Genomic DNA, 20,555 nt, shown 5'->3' with positions numbered 1-20,555 from the left:
TGACTGATGGAGGTGTGGAACTGGCTTCAATGGTGCAAAAGCAAGCTCAGCAAGGAATTACAGCTCTGGGAGTGGGTGTCACCCAATGGGACTGGACTACACCCCCCTGAAGCCCAATCCCTGGCCTCATTTGGATGGAACTTTTGCCACAGTCTGGCTGGGCACAATTCAGGAACCACTTGAACGAACTTTATTTTTAGAACACACGCACCACACAGCTCCTCAGGAAAACCCTCAGAGCCCCACTGCCACAACCGGCTTCCAACAAGCCTCTCCACCTCCCCTACTCCTCCTGCTCTTGAGGACGATTGGCTGGGTTGTGTGGGCGGAGCCAAAAGAAGTCCCCCAATGAGCAGCTCCCTGGTCTGAAAGGGCAGGGAAACAGCCCAATGAGCATCACGGCAGAGGAGCCAATCAGTTGGCAGCTAGAAGTTTGCTAGACCGCTGTGAGCCAATCATCAGCTGGCAGCTGGAAGTTTGCTGGGGCTCCTGTGAGCCAAACATCAGCTGGCAGCTGGAAGTTTGCTGGGGCCCCTTTGGCTGTGGCTCTCAACAAACTTTCTTGAGTATCTTCCCCCCAATAAATTTAGGGTTTCAGGCGTGTTCTCTCTCTCTCTCTCTCTCTCTTGGCAAATCACCATGACTGGGGTTCCGCAGTCAGGCATGATGGGTCCATCCGTGGGTCATGGGTGTGAGCAGCCAATTCTACACCTGGCCCAGCTCATTCAACGCCCCAAATGACAGGCAGAGCAGGGGACGGTCCCCTCCAGGTCTTTGATTGAATCCAGTGTTTTCCAAAGTGAGAAATGGGAATCATAGCCTACAGGCTGAATGCTACCCAGACACGTGACCCAAATGACACTCACTCACTTGCCTGTATCAAGGCTCCCGGTCCTCCTGGGAGTGCATAGCCTGTCTCAATCTGAGTGCTAGAGATATGCTACCACCTCTCTGGCATGAACCCACCTCTTCCCAACCTCCCCTCTTCACAAAGCCTGAAGAGGTCTGGGTCTGAGCCTTGGAAGGTGGTACTATCTGGCACGATACTAGTAACACATTTGTTTTCATGCTACCAGGGTTTTTTGCTTGCTGTTACCTTCTACTTGCAGTATTCACTACAGTGCCCTAAAGTATTCTTTTAAAGTAAACTTGCAAGAAAGTATATATTAAGCAAATAACATTATGGAAGTTTATTCCAACTGAACCCACTTACTCTGATCTTGCCTCATATCACGTAAGCAGGTGTTGCCCCCAGGTGGGCCTTACCTGGGGAAAGGGTGGAAAAGCCTTGTAGGAAGGCCTCTGGAGCAAAGATCAGTAGCCAGGAAGTAGCAGAACTACAAAAGACTCAAGTCTGGGGCTGGGGTTGTGGCTCAGTGGTAGAACACTTGCCTAGTATGTGTGAGGCACTGGGTTCAATTCTCAGCACCGCATATAGACAAAGGTCCATTAATAACTAATAAAAATATTTAAAAAAAAAGACTCAAGTCTGCTTATGGCCAGTCCTGGGTCTTTACACAGAGCCATGAAACCACATTACCTATGACATCATGAATTACCTCAAGCCCCAACGTATACCCTAACTCATAACTTCTATAATGCTATGCAAATGAAACTTAAAAGCATCTTACAAAAGTGTGTATTTGATATAAGATTTTATTTCAGCTAGGCATGATAGTGCATGCCTGTCATCCCAGCAATTCAGAAGTCTGAGGCAGAAGGATCACAAGATCAAGGCCAGCTTGGAAAAATTTAGTGAGACCCTATCTCAAAATTAAAAAAAAAAAAAAAATGGCTGTGGATATAGCTCAGTGGCAGAGGACCCCTGGGTCCAATCCCTAGTGTTGCAAATTAATTTAAAAAAAAATCATTTCTTCTTTATCACAATCCACAAAGGAAGTGAACATCTTGCCTATTTTACAGATGAAGAAACTGAGGCTCAGAAAGCAATAATAAATTACCCAAAGTCATGCTGTCTCCCTACAGACTCTGGACTCTGTTTCCAAAGTCCACACTTCCTAATTCATATTTGCCCTGATGTAAAGTAGAGTCATTTATTGATGCAGTCTGGATACCCTGAAGGCTCAGGAATACAAGGGAAGAAAAGCAGACAAGTCTCCGCCCTCAGGGAGCTTGGAGACTGATAAATGGAGATTGATGATGTTCCAGCACAGTGACCAATGTGGCCAAAAGTGGGTGACATGGTGACACTTGTCAGGCCATTCAGAGGAAGCTGGGAGAGATTGCAGCTAGGGCTGAACTCTGAAGGTGGGCCTCACCTGGGGAGGCCAGAGCAAAGGTTGCAGCAGGAGAAGGCTGGGGCTTATCTTCTGCTGTGACAAACAACAGCAGTTGCTTTCACCTAGAGCCAACTCCTCCAGGGTGGAGGGGAAGGGGGAGGGGCAGAAAGGAAGGAATAGAAGGAGGAGCCATCGGAAGGAGAAAGGGAAGGTTAAGGATCCTAGGAGGGAGGAGGAGTCAGAGCAGAGGGGGACAGGGAAGGACAGGCAGGAGGAAGGAAACAGAGAGGGAAAGAGCAGGTGGGATTGCAAGAGGAGGGAGAGGGAGGTGAAGGAAAGGGCAAGGAGCTGGTAAGAGGTGAGAAAGGGACAGGGTGGGCAGACACAGCATTGACCAGGCATCCACTAGGGATCACACACTATTCCAAACACTTCACCCAGCTGTTCTGTTAGCATAGTGGTGAGTACCCCACCACTTTACCCATCTATCCACATTATCTGTTTCACACCTCACCACCGCTGAGGCAGGTACTGTTATTACTCCCCCTGCCCTGAAGAAAAGGGAGCAAGGAGACCACACAGGTGATTCACGGAAGAAGAGATTCACACCCCAAAGTGGGTCTCCATTGCTTCCCTCTTCCACCCTGGGTCCCAACTACAAGGACACCAGGCCCTAATCTCCAGCTTGACAAAGCCCCAGCTGACCCCTTGGCCATTCACTCTGTCCTTATTCTTCCCTCCCACTCCTAAAAAGGTATATTTCAGGGGCTGGGGTTGTGGCTCAGTAGCAGAGTGCTTGCCTAGCATGCGTGAGGCACTGGGTTGCATCCCCAGCACCATATAAAAAATTACTAAATAAAGGTATTGTGTCCATCTACAACTAAAAAAAAATGTTAAAGAAAAGTGTGGGGGGGTATATTTCAATCAGGCTGAGGATCCACTCATTAGCCAAAGAATGGCCTCTTATCCAGTCAGACAAAACTCAATAGAATTTCAGTGGCCTAGCGGGGCATGGAGATCCCAGCAACTCTGGAGGCTGAGACAGGAAGACTGCAAGTTTGAGACCAACCTCAGCAACTTAGCAAAGCACTAGGCAGCTTAGGGAGACTCTCAACTGAAAAAAAATTTTAAAAGGGCTGTGGATGTAACTCAGTGATAGAGCACCCCTAATTCAATCCCCAGTACAAAACAAGAGAAAGAAATTTGGGTGGCCCATGCACTTTCAGGGGTGCAGAATCTTTTGAGGCAGAAAGGACTCTCCTTTCACTAAACAGGAAATAAAGGTCCGGGGAGGTGAGTCAGTAAGGGCTCACACATTCCATGCCTTTGTCTCTCCAGGAGCTGATCTGAGGGATGGTTCCCTAGGCAAGAGGGTGGTCAATTTTGGTTTAAGTAACATCTACTCTTTCACTCCTATGAGCAATGCATGAAAGAAGAAAAAAGAATTATGAATAACCTCACCACCAAGGCAGAACCACTGTTAACATTTTGTGTAATTCTTTATAGTTAAAGGGCTTTTAAAGTACAATCAAATGCCAGAGTCTACGATGCAAATGTAAAAAAAATGAAATATTAAAAATAGGTTCGGCTTGGGGAATGTTTATTTGATCTCCAGATAGGGAAGCTTTCTAAGCTTGGAATCAAAAGAAGAAACCACAGAGAAAAAAAGATCAATGAACAACTTCACTGACAGAAAAGCAGGGAGACAAAAAAAGAAGGCCTTCTATCTACCAAAATTCAAACTGCAGAGGAAAATGCTTCCCATAGAAAGATACATTTAGCAAAAAAAGCAAGACACGAAATTGTACAAGCCATGTGATTATTTGCAATTAATAAATACATCACCTCCGACTCATTCGACTGGCTACTATCAAAAATAGAAAAAACAAGTTTGGATGAGGATGTGGAAAAATCGGAATCCTCATGCACTTCACTGTTGATACAACTGTGCAGTGTTGCAGCTGCCATGGGCAACCGCATGATAAATCCTCAAAAGATTAAAAATAGGGCTGGACGCAGTGGCACATTCCTGTAATCCCAGCTGCTCAGGAGGCTGAGGCAGGAGGATACCAAGCTCGAAGTCAGCCTCAGCAACTTAGCAAGGCCCTAACCAACTCAGAGAGACCCTGTCTCTAAATAAAATACAAAAAAAAAAGGGGGGGGGGGTGTTAGGGATGTGGTTCAATTGTTAAGCACCCCTGGGTTCAATCCCCAGTACATTAAAAAAAAAAAAATTAAAAATAGAATCACCATATTACACAGTCCTCCTACTTCTGGGAATAGCCTCAAGAGAACTGAAAGCAGATACTCAGATATTTGATACCATGTTCATGGCAGAATTATTCACAACAGCCAAAAGGTAGAAGCAATCCAAGTAAGTGTCCATCAACTGATAAATGGACAGACAAAATGTGGCATATATGGTGTATACAATGGCACATTATTCAATCTTAAAAAGGAAATTGTGACACATGCTAAATATATATGAGCCATGAATACATTATGCTAAGTGAGATAAGCCAGACACAGAAGAGCAAGGAATTTAATTTAAGGATTCTACTTACAAGACCGTTTATTTGAGTACTCGAATGGTCAAATCACAAGGACAAAGTTTCAGGGCAGCTGCCCAGTGATGGAGGGAGAGTGGCAGGAGGAACTGTTGTTTAATGAATATCCAGTTTTAGTTCTGCAAGATGAGGAGAGTTCTACAGGTGGATTGTGTAACAGTGTGAACGTACTGAACTAGACACTCAAAGCACAGTTAAGATGGGAAATTTTATATTGTGTATACCACAATTTAAAAACCCACATTAAAGGGACTTCAAGAAAACACACAAGAACTAGCATAGAGGGGCTGGGGATGTGGCTCAAGTGGTAGTGCGCTCGCCTGGCATGTGTGCGGCCCGGGTTCGATCCTCAGCACCACATACAAACAAAGATGTTGTGTCCGCTGAAAACTAAAGAAAATAAATATTTAAAAAAAAAAAAAAGAAGAACTAGCATAGAATCTGGTCTGTAGTGAGGCTCTAACTCAAAGTGTAGTTCATGGACTAACAGCAAAAGCATCTCTAGGAGATTGTTAGAAATGTCACTCAAGATCTGCCCCTTTGGAGGACATGGTGTTACATGCCTTTAAACCCAGAGGCTGAGACAGGAGGATCTCAAGTTTGAGGCCAGACTTAGCCACTAAGCGAGAACCTGTCTCAAAAAAATAAATAAATAAAACCGGCTAGGGATGTGGCTCAGTGGTTAAGTACTTCTGGGTTCAATCTCCCTGGGTCCAATTTAAAATATCAGACAGAGTCCATCACCCCATATTATCCATAATTTATCCATAATACCTTCCTAATACTTGCTTATTACAAAGCAAAAAATTAAATAAGAAAAAAAAAAAGATCTGCCACTTCAGAATCTGTACCACAGCCCCATCTTCAAGAGACCCACATGCATATTAAAGTTGGAGAAGTGCGGAGGGAGCATATCACCTTCCTGTTCGTGATATCACCTTCCTGCTTGTACCTGATACAAGCCAAAGTTATCTTCTCACTTTTCTTTACTTTTCCAATATAGACAGGTATCACTGAAGTTTGCTAACATGGTAATTATAAGTCATTCTTGTCTTTTGGATGTTTTAACAGAACCCCCCACCCCCACCCTGTCCCAATCCAAAGCAGATGAGTTTCAGCAGGTCCCAAGGTCTGTTAGCCAATCCAAAAAAAAAAAAAAAATGCAAGCTAGAGGAGGCATTGAAATCCAGATACCTTCTAAGTCTCACTTTAGCAAATATTTATTTCCATGTTTCCTTCAGAGCACTTTTGGATGGGCCATACCTCGATCAGCTTGTTCTAAAACACCTACCATAGGGCTGGGGATGTGGCTCAAGCGGTAGCGCGCTCGCCTGGCATGCGTGCGGCCCGGGTTCGATCCTCAGCACCACATACAAACAAAGATGTTGTGTCCGCCGAAAACTAAAAAATAAATATTGAAATTCTCTTCTCTCTCTCTCTCTCTCTAAAAAAAATAAATAAATAAAAATAAAAAATAAAACACCTACCATGACCTGTTCAGCCATGCTATCAACTCCACATACCATGGAGAAAATGGTCATCCAAGACATTGCAATTGTCAGTGAATTCATATTAGAACCACAGGCACAGGTAGCCTGAGACTCCCCCCACCACCACCACCAAGAGCAACCCACAGCACCGTGGGAAAAATCTAAGTCATGGTCTCATGAACTGGCTCTAGGGTCCCACTCTTAAGCATGGATGGCAGAGAATCACCTTGCCTCCAGGGCTCTAGACAAGCAGATTCTACAGCTTTGCCCAAGGTTTGTGGATAAGCACAGTCTGCAGGCCCATCTATTGATCAAGGAAAAGAACCATACAGTGTAAATTCTAACAGCCACCTGGCACCTGCTCCCTGTTGACACAATAACCGGATGACAGACTGCATGCCCCTGCCCTCAGAGAATCACTAGAAACTGTTTCCAAGCACACACTGGAGTTTCAGTGATGCAAAAACCTCAGTTTTTAAACCTGAGCCCTATTCCAGATGTGCTGGGTAATCTAGAGCAAATCAACCTCTTTTCTGCATATATTTCTAATCCCTCTGCAGCTAGGATGCCTCCCTCTACCTTCCTAATACTTGCTTATTTCAAAGCAAAAAATTAAATAAGATACCACCACATTAAATGATTTTTCAGGTGTTTCTAATAGTTCTGGCTCTTACCGCTATCTTTACAGATATAAGAGTATAAGGTGATTCACTGCAGAACTGTTAAAAACAATACCCAAATGTCCAAATCAGGAGACTGGTTAAACAAAGGAGTTGCCATACCTGGGAATATAATACAACTATAAAAGAGAATGAGAGCCAGGCAAGTGGTGCACACCTGTAACTCCAGCTACTCAGGATGCTGAAGCAGGAGGATCTAAAGTTCAAGGTCAAACTGGGCAACTTGGCAAAACCCTCTCTCAAAATTAAAAATTTTTTAAAAGGGCTGTAGACGTAGGGTAGAACACTTTCCTAGCATACAGGAGGCTCTGGGTTCAATCTCCAGCACAGAAAAAAAAAAAAAAAAAAAAAGAATGAGATGTTCTCTGTGTACAGATATGGAAAGATCTTCAGGATAGTTAAATGTAAAATCAAGGAGAAAAGCAGTGTGTGGAGCTCTGTGGTCCAATGTATTAGCTACATGGATTATTGAAACTTTTAATTTGAATATTAATTTTCATAATTAACATTTAAGTTTAGTCCCAGCAGTCACATTTCAAGTAGGAAAAGAAGGGCAGAGAAGTTTCAACTACTCCACCACTTGGTAGCCGTAAGTCCTGGACATGACCTCTGCATGCATCAAAATCCTCATCTATACAAGGATGGAAACAATACCCACTACAGTGAGCATTAACTTAGATAATACACAAAGAGGTTGGAACTCCCGGCCAATGGAAAGGGCTCAACATCCTGATCACTGAGTCTGACACTTGCACCACTGTGGGCCAAAGCTAAGTTTGAACTAGCTGTGTTAGAGTCTCCAGATGGGTTCTACTTGGGTAAAAGTAATTTAACCCAAGTGTTATTAAATGTTAGTAGTAAAAATTTTGGTAGTAGTAAATTTGTCCAAGCCAATTTAGCATAGATGCAGCCCATCCCCACCCCAAGTCCACCTCTAAGCTTGCTCATCATGAGATTCCAGCTTGCCAAAGCTGCTCTCTGAGAATTCTTCTCCACACAGAAATCTATGTGGCCACCACTCACCAACTACAGCCAGCACTTGAGATGAAATACACAGAGATTGGAAGTCCTGAAATCTTAAGTGCCATCATTGCTGGTCTTGGCTCTGAAGAACACCATCAAGTTACCCCAACTCACAGGAGTTCATTATAAGCAGGTTACCTTAAGATTTATTATTTAAATTGGGTGTAAGAGCATGCCTGCAGTCCTAGCGACTGGGGAAGCTGACATAGGAGGATCCTAAGCTCTCCATCAGTCTCAGCAACTCAGTAAGACCCTCAACAACTTAACGAGAATTTGTCTAAAAAAAAAATAAGATCAGATGCCTTAAAAAAAATAAATAGTAAGCCGGGTATGGTGATGCACACCTGTAATCCCCGTCAATCAGGAGGCTGAGGCAGGAAGATAGCAAGTTCAAGGGCAGCCTGAGCAACTTAGTGTCTCAAAATAAAAAGTAAAAAGGGCTGAGATGTAGCTCAGTGGTAAAGCACCCCTGGGCTCAATCCCTGGTATCAAAAAAAAAAAAAAAAAAATTAGACCAGTACAAATGTGAACCATTGTTCCAGGTAGAATATAAAAGCATGGTTACTTGCCTATATGATAATGCAAACTTATCCATAATGATTTCTAAAATTTATATTAGTATTTGTCAACAACCTACAAGGGTAAGAACCAAGGAGACTAGTCTATGCAAGATATTTCCTACCAATGGGCAAATCCACTAAAGAAACCCAAGTACAAAGGTTCAGATAATCTTAGACAAAAGGCTCTAGATGCTTGAGGATACTTTCCCATCACGCTGGAGGTAGCTAAGTGAATGACTCATTTCATCTGGGGATATTTCTGTACAGATAGCCACTGATCAAGCCGTTAGGTCAGAGCTTTCCAGGGATGGAGAAACAAATTCTAGGGGCCTTTGGTTCTTTTTGCTTGTAACCCATGCAAACCACTTCCTCTTCTCAACCCTGGGAAAACCAGGCAGAAACAATCAAATGTGGAGAATGCCATTTTCTGGGGGACATACCCATGCAGCTGGGAAGGTACTCTGGCTGTGATGATGGGAAAGAAACTATTTTTCTACCTAAGACAGTATTTCTCAAACTGGGTTATGCAGGTTCTAAAAATGAAAGAAACACAGGAAAAAAATTGAAAATATCATAGTCCATCACCTCAGGAACCTCTGTTATTGTGAAACATGTTTCCTGTAATATGTGAAGTGTTCTGGGTCATGGTGTAAATTGTATGTCAGTTCGTGGTATCATGAATCTCCTAAATGAAGACCGGGAAAGCACCTGGCCTAATTGTGACAAAAGCTTAAAAAGTGTTCTTGCTCTTGGTGAAAGCCAGTCATCACCTGGAGAAGCCAGAATTAGCCTGCTGAAGGATGAGGTAGGTGGCCCGGTGGCTCCTGTCATTCTGGCTGAAACCTGTCCACTGCCAGACACATGATGGAGGTCATCTAGGACCAATGGTTCCAGCTAACCCATTTGTGACCCTGACCATTATGAGTGAGCCCAACCTAGACCAGATCCTTCCCTGGCTAGTGAGTCAGAATTGTTGACCACCTGAATTACGAGCTAATTAGTGGTTGCTGTGGGAAGCCACTGGCTTTTGGAATGGTAGACAGCAATCGAGAATTCATTCAGTTCCCTGCTCCAAGTTGTGAAAAAAATCAAGCCAAAGTTGAATGACAGCAAAATGCTACCAGTACAACTCTGTGGGAGCAAAGAGACCTACAAGCACGAAACTCAGTACTCTATGCTCCCAGCACTGGAGGAAAGGGAGAGAAGGGTGGCCTGGACAGCACTAACCACAGAAACCTCTGCCCCCTTGCAACTTCAAGAGACTTTGGGACAGCACTGGACCCCCCAAAGAGATGATTTTATTTATTGGACACATGACTTTTCTACCCAAAGGCATATGTCTTAGAAAAGAGGCTCACCCAGGTGCTGCTGAGATAAACAGGTAAAAGTCGGAGGTTAACTCAAAGGTTAAGATTGTTCTAAACCAGGAACCGTGGCACATTGCCTGTAATCCCAGCAGTTCCAGAGACTGGGGCAGGAGGATTGCAAGTTCAAGACTAGCCTCAGCAATTTAGTGATGCCTCGAAGCAACTTTAGTGATACCCTGTCTCAAAATAAAAAATAAAAAGGGCTGAGGATGTGGCTCAGTGGTAAAGCACCCCTGGGTTCGATCCCAGGTACCAAAAAAAAAAAAAGTTTTTTTTTTTCCAACAGTTATGCCCCTCTCTATTCATAAACTCGGGATAAATTGTCCTATTGGAAAAAATATCAAGTCCTCTGGAATAACTTGGACCAAGACTTTTTATTCTGTGTGTGTGGTTCATTCACCTTTCTAAATATCATTTTGATGTCTGTTTCACTCATGATTATCTTATTGTTAATAAACAATAGCACTCAATAAACCTCATTCAAAATTTAAACAAACAAACAAACAAAAAACCAGCCACATGTAGTGTTGCATGCCTGTAATCCCAGAATCTCAAGAGGCTAGAGCAGGAGTTCACAAACTCAAAGCCAGCATTAGCAACCTGGACCGCCTCAAAATAAAAAAATTAAAAAGGACTGGAGATGTGGTGCAGTGGTTAAGTGCTCTGTGGGGGTCAATCCCCAGTACAGAGAGGAAGGAAGAAAGAAGGAGGAAGAAAGAGAAGGAGGAAGGAAAAGAAGAAGGAGAAGGGGGTAGAGGAGGGGAAGAAGTAGGAGAAGGAGGAGGAGGAGGAGGAGGAGGAGGAGGAGGAGGTAGTCAACTGCCTTAAAAATAAATAGTAACCCAGGTGGTGGGGCACACCTATAATCCCAGTGACTCAGGAGGCTGGGGCAGGAGGATTGATTGTAAGTTCAAGGACAGTTTGGACAAATTAGTGAGACCCTGTCTCAAAATAAAAATAAATAGGGCTGGGATGTAGCTCAGTGGTAGAGTACCCCTGGGTTCAATGCCCAGTACCACCATCACTCACACACACACACACACACACACAAAATAAACTATGATCATCTTTTGTGATCTACAGAAGAATGGGTACCTGCTTTGGAGGGAAACTGACCCATTTTAAGGCTTCATTCAGTTTTACTTCTCATAAATGGAATATTCGTTAGATTAAACTTACATGAGAAAGGTAGATGCTCAACATTTTTATGACAAGGAGATCTGTCCTCAGGTTTAAGTATGTCTCTCACTGAAAATGTCGGGAATTTATAGAAACAGAGTTTCTGGAGCAAGAAGGACCTTGCATTTGAACTTTACCTTATTAAATGTTGACCTTGAGCAAGTTTTTTCTAACCTGTTTTTTTTTTTTTTTTAATTTTTAGTGTTTTTATTTTTCAGTTTTCGGCGGACACAACATCTTTGTTTGTATGTGGTGCTGAGGATCGAACCCGGGCCGCACGCATGCCAGGCAAGCGCGCTACCGCTTGAGCCACATCCCCAGCCCTCTAACCTGTTTTTAATCTACCAGGTTTAAAATGAAGTAATCTACATACCTGATAAACAGAAAATTATTATGATTCCTGTTAACGGAGAGGAGGAAATGGAAGAGAAGAATGAAGAAACATGAGGGGGTTAAGAAAACAGACCACTCCTACTTCTAGAGTAGTCCTTGTGATTTTTATGTTAGAATAGGTTGGGGAGGTGATAGAAACAGGTCATTAAGTGCCACTTCTTTTGTTTGTTTTTGTATTAGAGTTTGAACCCAGGGCTGCTTTACCTCTGAGCTATATCCCCTGTTTTTCATTTTGAGACAGGGTCTTGACAAGTTGTGAGTCTGGCCTCAAACTTGTGATCCTCCAGGTTTGGCCTCCTGAGTTGCTGGGATTACAGTTGTACAGTTGCCACCACAGCCTGGCTTCATCAATTCCTTTTTTAAATTATGCTGTATGTGTATGAATGTTCCTGCCCCAGACCAGGAGGGGACCCTGAATATCCTCACAGCTCTAACCTACCCTGTCATCAAACTCTCCCTCCAGCTACCAAAGCAGAAGAGTGTCAGTGTGGCCTGTTTACAGGGAAGGAAGCAATTACTTCTGACCACAGAGGAGCTAAATTAGTTGCTCAGACTGTTTCTTAGATCTCTGGGTAGCATGCATCATGGCAGAAATGGAATAGCACAGGCAAAGGGATGGCAGAGGTGAATGATGAGCTCAGGTGGTGCATTTTGTAGGTTCTAGCAGAGTTAAGTCCTGCTTCCAGCATCAGTGCAAAGAGGGCCAGCACTCGCCCTGACCTTTCAGCCTGAGGAAGATGTCAGGCTGTGGGCTGATGTGAAAACAAGGTCACTCCTGGGGAAACTCCTCCAGCTGTGTAGCAGTCACTCTTCTTGTCCCCTTTCCCAGCCTCTGCCTGTACTACTTGGCCAGATTCCAATCTGGTCCATTTTGTGACTTCATGTTGGGATGGCTCAAGAATGATGAAACTAATAATGGTAACAGCAGTGGACACTGACTGAGCGCTAGCCACCATTGACTCTCCCTGGATCATCTCATGTAATCCTGTAACAAGGTTTCACTTGACGCGTTGGCTCTATCTCTTGTGGCTTTGAAACATACATGTTTCTTTTTCTTTTTCCCAACCTTCTCCTCCCTGAGCTTCTTTTCCCTAACCTTCTTCTTCCTAATCTCCTCCCTGATCTTCTCTGCTTTTAGCAACAATTCTAAACAAAATCCTAGACAGCAGGTACCAATAGTATAAGCAATCATTCATAGGAGCCATTTGCCAAGGACTTGAAGCTGCCAAATAGGGGACTAGGGTGGAAATCTGGGCCCCTCATCCTACTGCGCGACCCTGCCTTACAAAAGAGGCTGGGGCTATGTCTTTGGACATATGCTCCCATTACAGAGGTTTGGCAGTAAATATAACTGAGGTTTAAGTTTTAGAACCGTGGTTTGCCCTGTGTCTGGGTGATCTTCACAGGGGCTGAGAAAGAAACTGTAACATCTTTGGAAGAATCTGCCAAGCTTTTGTTTTTTGCCAAGTTACAAGTGACAGGGCATGGAAAGTCAGGCATGTTAAGTGACCCTTCCCTGTCCCTCACAATGGGTGGGACCAAAGGGCTCAGCCAGATACACCAGCCTTCTGTCCCTGAATTATCTGGAGGAAAAGGTTGACCAAAGGACAGGACTAGGCCATCTTACACAACTCGCTTTACCTTCCCACCCAGGTCCTTCCTCGTTGAACGGCCTTGGCAAGCCAGCTGGATTCCCTGCCACAGATGACGGGTGACCTGGGGGAGGCTCCATGTGAGTTACAGCTGCCTTTCAACTATGAGCTTATAAGTAACAACACCTTTATTTATATAAGCAGCGGGATCTACTTCAAAGTCCCCAGGGTAAATATTGTTCAAGGAACATTTAGGTTCCTGAGATAGGGACCAGATCTGGATGGGTAAATCCAGCTTCTAGAGATATATTTTATTAATGAAAGGCTAAAGTCCCTTAGGGAAAAAAATCCTTCCTACCCTCAGGGAATATGATTCAGCAAATCTAATTTCAGTGGTAATCCAGGTACAAGTGGTCTTCAAAAAAATGTACTCTTTAAGAAATACTATTTAAAATGTAACGTTTAACCTTGTGACAAATCTCCATTCCACATTATATTTCTTTCGATCTTATCTTCCAAGCCCTGAAGGTAAGTTTCCTACTGGCAGGGACTCTGTCTAGTGTATTGCTGTAAAGAATACAGTAACTACTTGGGAAAAACACTCCAATATCTACTGAACCATAACTGAACACTTCATGTACCCTTTGGGGGCTCTATGGCTTGAACTCAGCTCCTAAGTCCCTGAATTTCTCTGGGGAGGCTGTGATCCTCTCTCTAGGACTAGAGTGGCTCTGTACCCAACCAAGGCAATGGCAGAGATGCCAACATCTGTTCCTGTCTGATCCTGTGATTAATGAAGCCAGGCACCCAGCCCTAACTATGGGCTTATTTCTCAATTGCTCTGCTTCAGAGTCACTGGCCAAGTTCTAGTCCATTTCCCCAGGCTGGAGTGGGCCAAGAAAACAGTCAAGTACATCAGAATGAAGAAGCCAGGGGCCTGCAGCCAAATCTCAGTGGAGGGTAAGGAGGTTCGCTTCACTACTCGGGCTCAAATCCAGCATGGCAAAGCTGTGCCACTTTTACCTGCACCTTCTAAATTAGGAAAGAGGGCTGTCATCCATGGAATTTTATAGGAGGGGAAACTAATTTTAAAAGAACATGTGCTAAATGGGTGCTTTTCCAGTGGCATGTCCAACAGGGCAGCTGACATCTTATTGAAGTGACCTTGAGACCCAAATTGGCAAAGTCAAGCTGAAACCTCTGAATTAAGCTCTGCACTGGATAGGTACTGACTCCATGAAACGTGCACAACTTTCCCTTGTTGGTTGAAAAAAAAAGTGCCCAGTACTCTTGATTTGTAGAATAAAGGGAGAAAAGAACACATATAAACATTCACTTGTGTCTGACAGAATTCCTCCAGAAAGGTCAGAAGAGATCAACACTGATTTTCCTTCAGAAGGTTCCTGGGGGGATAAAAGTGGATGGGAGATGTTTCATTGTACCTTTTAGTTTATTAAAAAAAAACAAAAAAACTGTAGTTCCTGTAAAGAGGCTGAGGCAGGAGGATCACAAGTTCAAGGCCAGCCTCAGCCACTTAACAATGCCCTGGCTCAAAAAAAAAAGGTCTGGGGTGGGGGCTGGGGTTGTGGCTCAGGGGTAGAGCACTCGACTCGCCTCGCACTTGGGAGACCCTGGGTTCAATCCTCAGCACCACATACAAAAATAAACAAGTGAAATAAAGGTGTTGTGTCCAACTACAACTAAAAAATAAATACAAAAAATAAAGATCTGGGGTATCAGAGTGCTTGCCTACTATGTGTGAAGCTGTGGGTTTGATCCCCAGCACTATACAAACACATACACAAAAAAAAGTAAATGAGCTCCTAATCAAATACAATACGAGGTTTAAAATTACTTTGGGGGATGGGGTATAACTCAAAGGTACAGTATGTGCTTAGCATGGCATAGGCCCTGGGTTTATCTCCAGCACCAAAAATAAAAATTAAAAAATAGTTTTCAGGGCTGGGGATATATAGTTCAGTTGGTAGAGTGCTTGCCTTGCATGCACAAGGCCCTGGGCTTGATCTCCAGCACCAAAAATAAATAAAATAAATAAATAAGTAGTTTTCAGACATTGATTTAGCATTTACTTAGCATTTTGGAGGGCACTAAGGTAGATGTTAGCCTTGAGCTGGGCAGTGAAGCTGGGTGGCACTGGCCTATAATCCTAGCTACTCAGGAGGCTGAGGTAGGAAGATCACACGTTCAAGTTTGAGGCCAGCCTCCCAACTTAGCAAGATTCTGCCTCTAAATAATTAAATAGGAACGGGGATGTAGCTCTGTGGGAGAACACCCCTGAGTTCAATCTCAAGTGGGGGAGGAAGGAGTAGAGACCAATAATTAAATCATTTCAGTGCATGGACAGAGATCAGCAATAGGGGTTCAGAGAAAGTTCATTCTTTGATGGGATGGAAAAGTGGAAAACCAGGTTCAGGTTTCTTCAGAGAAGTATTTTTCTCTGTATTAAAAAAGTAAGTCCGAGACCAAATACCATGTGCCCATGCCTGCAGCACTTCTAGAAGGCTGAACCGGGATGTGAGTCAGGCCACAGAAACACAGGTAAACAAACGCACTGAAAGGGAAAGGGCACAGTGACTCCAAATGATTCTGTACCACTCCCTCAGAAGTGGGAAGAGAAGTGAAGCAAAGATAAAGAGCTTGAAAATGCCAAGGCTATATTCTGCCTCCTTTCCTCCCCATGCTCCTCTGCATTCACCCAAACACACCAAAGAATCACACCATGTGAGTTCGATAAAGGGAGCTACTAAGGAGCTGACACTGTGAAGTGCAAGAGCGCCTTGCACATAGTGCTTTATAAAGGTTAAAGTCAAATCAAGCCCTGGAAATGCAAAGCTTTGCAAACATCTCCCCATAGAAGAACTCTCAAGGTCCCCGGGGAAACAAGGCCCGTTGGAACTTGGATCTTCTTCCTGATACCACGTTACCAAGATACTGGCCGTTATCAGAAGCGGAGATGAGAACCATACCTTAATGGGCAGAGCTTGCCCCGCCAGAGACCCGAATAGCAAGCCCTCTGTGCTTCGGTCTGCCCAACATCAAAACTACACTAATTCTTGGGCCTCCTTCAATTCCTCGACCCAGGCGATCGGTAGGGAGAATTGAGAACGACCTCAGAAGATTGCGCAAAACATCAGGGCGTGGTGAGCAGGTGGCTTCAGTGCGCTCGCCGCGCGGCTACCTAAGCGCGGACAGGTGCCCATGGGCGCGCGGTGCCCTCGGTCTGCGTTGCCCCCGCGGGCACGAGGGCCCAGAGATTCCCCGGCTAGGACCTCGGTGCGGCCTCCCCTGGCGCGCAGTGCCCAGCCTGGCCCCGAGGTCGTCCACCCCGCCTCCCCGCGCGCGGTGCCCGGTGCCCACGCTGCTGCGGGGAGCGCAGCTCTAGACCGCCAGGGAAAGGGGCTTCCTGGAGGCGGAGCCCGCGCCGCCAGCCCGCCTCCGCTCACCAGTTCCCCGAGCCCACGATGCACACTTTCAGAGGTGCCGCTGCCATGGCCAGACCGGTATGCAGCAGCCCAGACTGTGCCTCCCCGGCCGGCTGCCGGCCTCCACCCGCTCAGCCTCGCCCGCAGCGGCTCGCGACGACCCGCCCTGCCTGCCTCTCCGCCAATAGACACGGCCACCCCTGCCCGAGCGCCGGGGGCCACAGATGACAGCCGGGGAAGACCCGCCCCGCCACTCCCAACAACCACTGCGCACGCCTGGCCCTGGCCTCCTAGCCCCGCTCCTGTGCAAGCGCACCCCTGCCCGAGGCATGTCGGGACTTGTAGTCCACACCACCGACCACTGTGTGCCCCAGAACCGCTGCCCTCACCGCGCCACGTGCAGACCTGGGTCTTGGCGCAGAGACTTGCATGCCCAACTCTGGAGGCTGCTCTGCACCCCCTGCACGCTCCTTTCTGCCTACTCGGGAACAGCTGCCACTCTGCGATTTGGACTCCAGAGAGACTCTTAGGTTGACTCTAAGGTTAACCCACATGGACCAGAGCTCGACGTGCTCACCTTTGCCTCACTTGTATACACAATGCACACTTAGATGCCCCTGAACTTCTCAGCGAACTTGGATTATCGGGGGCCCTAGGTCCTTGGCTGGCTGGGTGGGGGTGGGGGAGTCCCCTCACCCACTTTAGAGGCAGGACTTGCCCCCTCATTGCTTTACCAGGACCTGACTGGTCCTTGTTTGTGGGTGAAACCAAACTTCTCTCCTCCCTGACAAATAGAATGTTATTCAATCTGACCAAAGATTACAATTACACCTATATGAGAATGCTAAACACTGTCAGAGGAGGACCAAGTAGTTTAAACCAGAGGTTCTTAACCTTTGCTGCAATAAATCCAAGAGCTTTAACAAATCCCCACACTAGGCACCACCCCAGACTGATGAGATGGGATGTGGGCTCTCAAAAAAAAAAAAAATGGGGCAGGGGGTACTCTGGATTAAACCCAGGGGTGCTTAACCACGAAACCACAAACACACACACACACACACACACACACACACACACCCTTTTATGTTTTAGTTTGAGACAGGGCCTAAGTTGCTGAGGCTGGCTGTGCACTTGGGATCATCCTCAGCCTCTGAGTTGCTGGGATTACAGATGCGGGCCACTGTGCCCAGCCCATACTACTGTTCAAAAAGAGATTGAAGACAGCCCAGCGAGGTGGCGCATGCCTGTAATCCCAGCGGCTAGGGAGGCAGAGGCAGGAGGATCGCGAGTTCAAAGCCATCCTCAGCAATTTAGGGAATTGCTAAGCAACTCAGTGAGACCCTGTCTCTAATAAAATACAAAATAGGGATAGGATGTGACTCAGTGGCTGAGTGCCCCTGAGTTCAATCCCTGGTACCCTAAAACAAAAAGAAAGAGAGAGAGAGAGAGGAGAAATTGAAAATAGCAACAGAGATAGAAAACTTAAGAATAAAAGTATCAGTAGACACTGGCTATAGAAACTAATATTGCAGCACCTAGGAAAATACTCGGCCTTGGGGCTGGGGTTGTGGCTCAGTGGTAGAGTGCTCGCCTAGCACATGCGAGACCCTGGGTTTGATCCTCAGAACCACATAAAAATAAATAAATAAAATAAAGGTATTGTGTCAAACTATAACTAAAAAAAAATATTAAAAAAATAAAAATACTATGTCTATTTGTTGCCCAGAGGATTCACTGTCATTTTGTTTTCATCTTTACTTTACTCTGTGACTCAGCCAGAAGACTGAGGCAGGAGGACTACAAGTTCAAGGCCAGCCTCAGCAACTTAATGAGACTTTGTCTCAAAAAATAAAAAGGGTTGGGAATATAGCTGTGTGGTAGACTGCCCCTAATTCAATCCCTAGTACCAAAAGGAAGAAAAAAGGAAGGAAAGAATTATGTGTGTTGTTTATGCTATTTGTTTAAGAAAATAAAGGGAGCAGGTGAGACAGAGCATTCTCTCCACTTCTTTCTGATAGTTTGTTTTCTATCATTTGCACTAATGCAAAGACATATAGAGATGATGGGAAAGATGGGACCTCCAATATGTTACCGCTGTTGACCGGTGACAAGTTCTTGCTTCCCCAATGTTGAAGAATAACACCAAAGAAGCACGCCGAGGCAAGGTCAGAGTAGAAATTAGAAGTTTATTAAAGGACAGCAGAAAAGACTTCTCCCAGAGGAAGAAGGGGACCCAAGAGGTGGAATCCGTGGAAGGGATGTTGTCTCCCCTTTTTATAGTTCTTTCAGTGATGGAATGTAGGTGGGAAGGACCGAGGGGTGGGACACAGGTGGGCCAAAGAAGTAATCTGGTCAGGAAGGACTTCTGAGTCAGCACCTTTTTGCTGGGGGCTGTTCATTAACCTTTCTTTGAGGTGGACTTTGGCCTAGGGCCTTTTCAGGACTTCATTAACATTCCATGAGTTGTCCTGTGTTTTCCCTGAGTCATTCTCCGCACGGCCTCCATTTTAGATTTCACTGATATTAGACCCATATTAGACCCGATTTACCTAACTACACTGACTACCTAACTTTAAATCTGGCTTCAATAGTACCATTTTTTCCAAGTTCATATGAAAGCATTAGTGTGGGCTAGCCTCAGCCCCGGTGGTTGCGTTGCTGATCCTGGAGAGAGGAGGTGAATAACAGTTTGGGGGCAGGTCATAATAAACTCAGTTTGTAGGTGAAGGGGTAGAGGAGCAGCAAAGGGGCTGTTCCAGCAGAGGCAAGGTAAGGTCCAGAGACTACAAGAGAACATGTTAAAGGAACTAAAAGGAGTTCAGTAGGTGGGGAGGGAAGAATGGAAGAGTGAAAGAGAATGAAGGAAAGGAGGAGATAGAAATGAAAGCAGAGAAGTAGAAAGAGATGCCTAATCATGATTCTCCTTATAAACCATAGTGAAGAATTAGAATTTAATTCTTCTTCTTCTCCTCCTCCTCCTCCTCCATCTTCTTTCTCCTCTTCCTCTTCCTCCTCTTCTCCTTCTTCTTCTTCTTCCTCTTCTTTTTCTTCTCTTTCTCTTCCTCCTTCTTCTTTTTGCACCGCTGGAGATGGAACCCAAGGCCTCGTGCATACAAGGGAAGTAGGGAAATTCTCTCAACCACTGAGCTGCATCCCCAGCCCTTAAATTCTGAGAGCCAAGGAACCATAGGGAGCTGGATGGACATCATCAGCCTTTTGTCATGGGAAGAGTCCCCTGGATGAATGCCCGGGCAGAAGGCCAGGAGGCAGTGAGAAGTAGGAGCCTGCTGCAGCCTTCTATAAGAGAGAGGATGATAACAGTGTAGACTGCAGTGGAGACCGGAGTGGTAGGGACAGTGATGGGAAGGAGTGAGTGAAGCTTGGACATAGGTAGGAAGCAGAGAGATAAGACTTCTTTCTTTGTGCAAATCATGCACAAACAGGTGCAGGCAACTATTTGTGCATGATTTGCTAGAACAGGAAAACCCAGGAAGAGGAATAGATCTGGAGAGGAGAATAATGAGCTCAGTTCTCAACAATTAAAGTTGGAGGTATCCAAGGTCAAGGTCAAGTTCAAGGAGGCAGTTGTATACATCACCCCGGGAGGGACACATTTGTAATTCATCGGGCGGGGTGTGTACTTAGAAATTGCAAGTGGTCAGTGCCTAAAGCAATGCCTGACAGAGAGGGCACAAGTAAATGTTGAATGAAAGTGATTGACATCATTCAGAGAGATGAATTAAGTAACAAAGGAGGACAAAGCAGACAGGACTCTGAAATGAAATAAATATTAAAGAAGAGCCTGAAGGAATGAGAAAGGAGCAAAGCTCTGGGAGAGGACACCCACCCAGCCTCAAGAATTTGTGGTGTGGTATCACAGTTGCCAAAGGAAGACAGGAATTCAGGAAGTAGGAGTGGTCACAATATATCCTTCAGGATAGCTGGAAGGAGGCACCTGATGGAGTCCCCACACATGGTTGTAGGCACCATGCACACTGAGGATATTGAAGATGGGTAT

General features: G+C 45.2%; 1 protein-coding gene across 1 annotated transcript in view; it reads right to left on the bottom strand.

The window, feature by feature from the left end:
- Gpd1l (glycerol-3-phosphate dehydrogenase 1 like) overlaps positions 1–16,775 on the bottom strand; it is a 54,183-nt gene extending 37,408 nt beyond the window's left edge. Inside the window, exon 1 of the mRNA XM_027932435.3 lies at positions 16,556–16,775. Within this exon, the coding sequence (XP_027788236.1) occupies positions 16,556–16,602 (47 nt within the window). The 5' untranslated portion in view covers positions 16,603–16,775. The remainder of the gene's footprint in view (positions 1–16,555) is intronic.
- Positions 16,776–20,555: the final 3,780 nt, after the last annotated feature.

The sequence above is a fragment of the Marmota flaviventris genome, chromosome 1 (assembly GCF_047511675.1).
Source record: "Marmota flaviventris isolate mMarFla1 chromosome 1, mMarFla1.hap1, whole genome shotgun sequence".
In the NCBI taxonomy this organism is placed as follows: Eukaryota; Metazoa; Chordata; class Mammalia; order Rodentia; family Sciuridae; genus Marmota; species Marmota flaviventris.
This window is presented reverse-complemented; position numbering and strand designations above follow the sequence as displayed.